Here is a 655-nt window from a genome sequence, read left to right on the forward strand (position 1 = left end):
AGGGTTGCGATCCCGTTACTGGTCAGTAAAAAAGACAAAAAGAAAAAAAAAAGCATATAGAAAAATGTTGAAGGGATGAGAAAATGTGTACTAAATCCAGCGTAATCCTGATCAAAATGCTGTTTGATTTTTTGAGGTATTCATTAAATTCTAAAATTTGTATGGAAGAGAAAAAGTCCACATTATGGTTTAGTCAACTTTGGAAAAGAGCCAGGAGTGGCGAGTTTCTGCCGGATTCTAAAATCTACAGACCCACCGTGAGACCTGGAGGGGCGAGCAAAACAGCACCAAGACAGACCCTTGGCAGCGCCGGGGCAGAATGCGGGAGCTGGCGGAGGGGACCCCGGGCCAGGGGGGCGGGCGGGGTCTGGGCTGCTGCTGCAAAGTGGCACACTACGGGGAAGGTAACACTGCCCCCTCCCAGCATCACGTCCAGGGACTTGGGAAGATTAAAAATCTCTGCGAGAACAGTGAAATAGGAAATTAATAGAAAGTAAGGTGGGAAAATGTATTTGTGAGCTACAAATGGAGAAGAGCTTGGCAAAACTCCCAAAGCACAACCGTGGAACAAGACTTTGATGGGTTTGTTTACATAAAAGTAAACGTTTCTGTAGAACAAACAACACCTGGATCAAGACAACAGGTCGTGGGTTAC

The 655-nt window shown here is 46.0% G+C and overlaps 1 protein-coding gene across 1 annotated transcript in view; it reads left to right on the forward strand.

Annotated features, from left to right (window-relative positions):
• The first annotated feature begins 319 nt into the window (after positions 1-319).
• Positions 320-655, forward strand: part of ANO7 (anoctamin 7) — a 17,316-nt gene continuing 16,980 nt past the window's right edge. Inside the window, exon 1 of the mRNA XM_008578371.1 lies at positions 320-404. Within this exon, the coding sequence (XP_008576593.1) occupies positions 320-404 (85 nt within the window). The remainder of the gene's footprint in view (positions 405-655) is intronic.

This window comes from Galeopterus variegatus, unplaced genomic scaffold (genome assembly GCF_000696425.1).
Source record: "Galeopterus variegatus unplaced genomic scaffold, G_variegatus-3.0.2 Scaffold1671, whole genome shotgun sequence".
Lineage (NCBI taxonomy): Eukaryota > Metazoa > Chordata > Mammalia > Dermoptera > Cynocephalidae > Galeopterus > Galeopterus variegatus.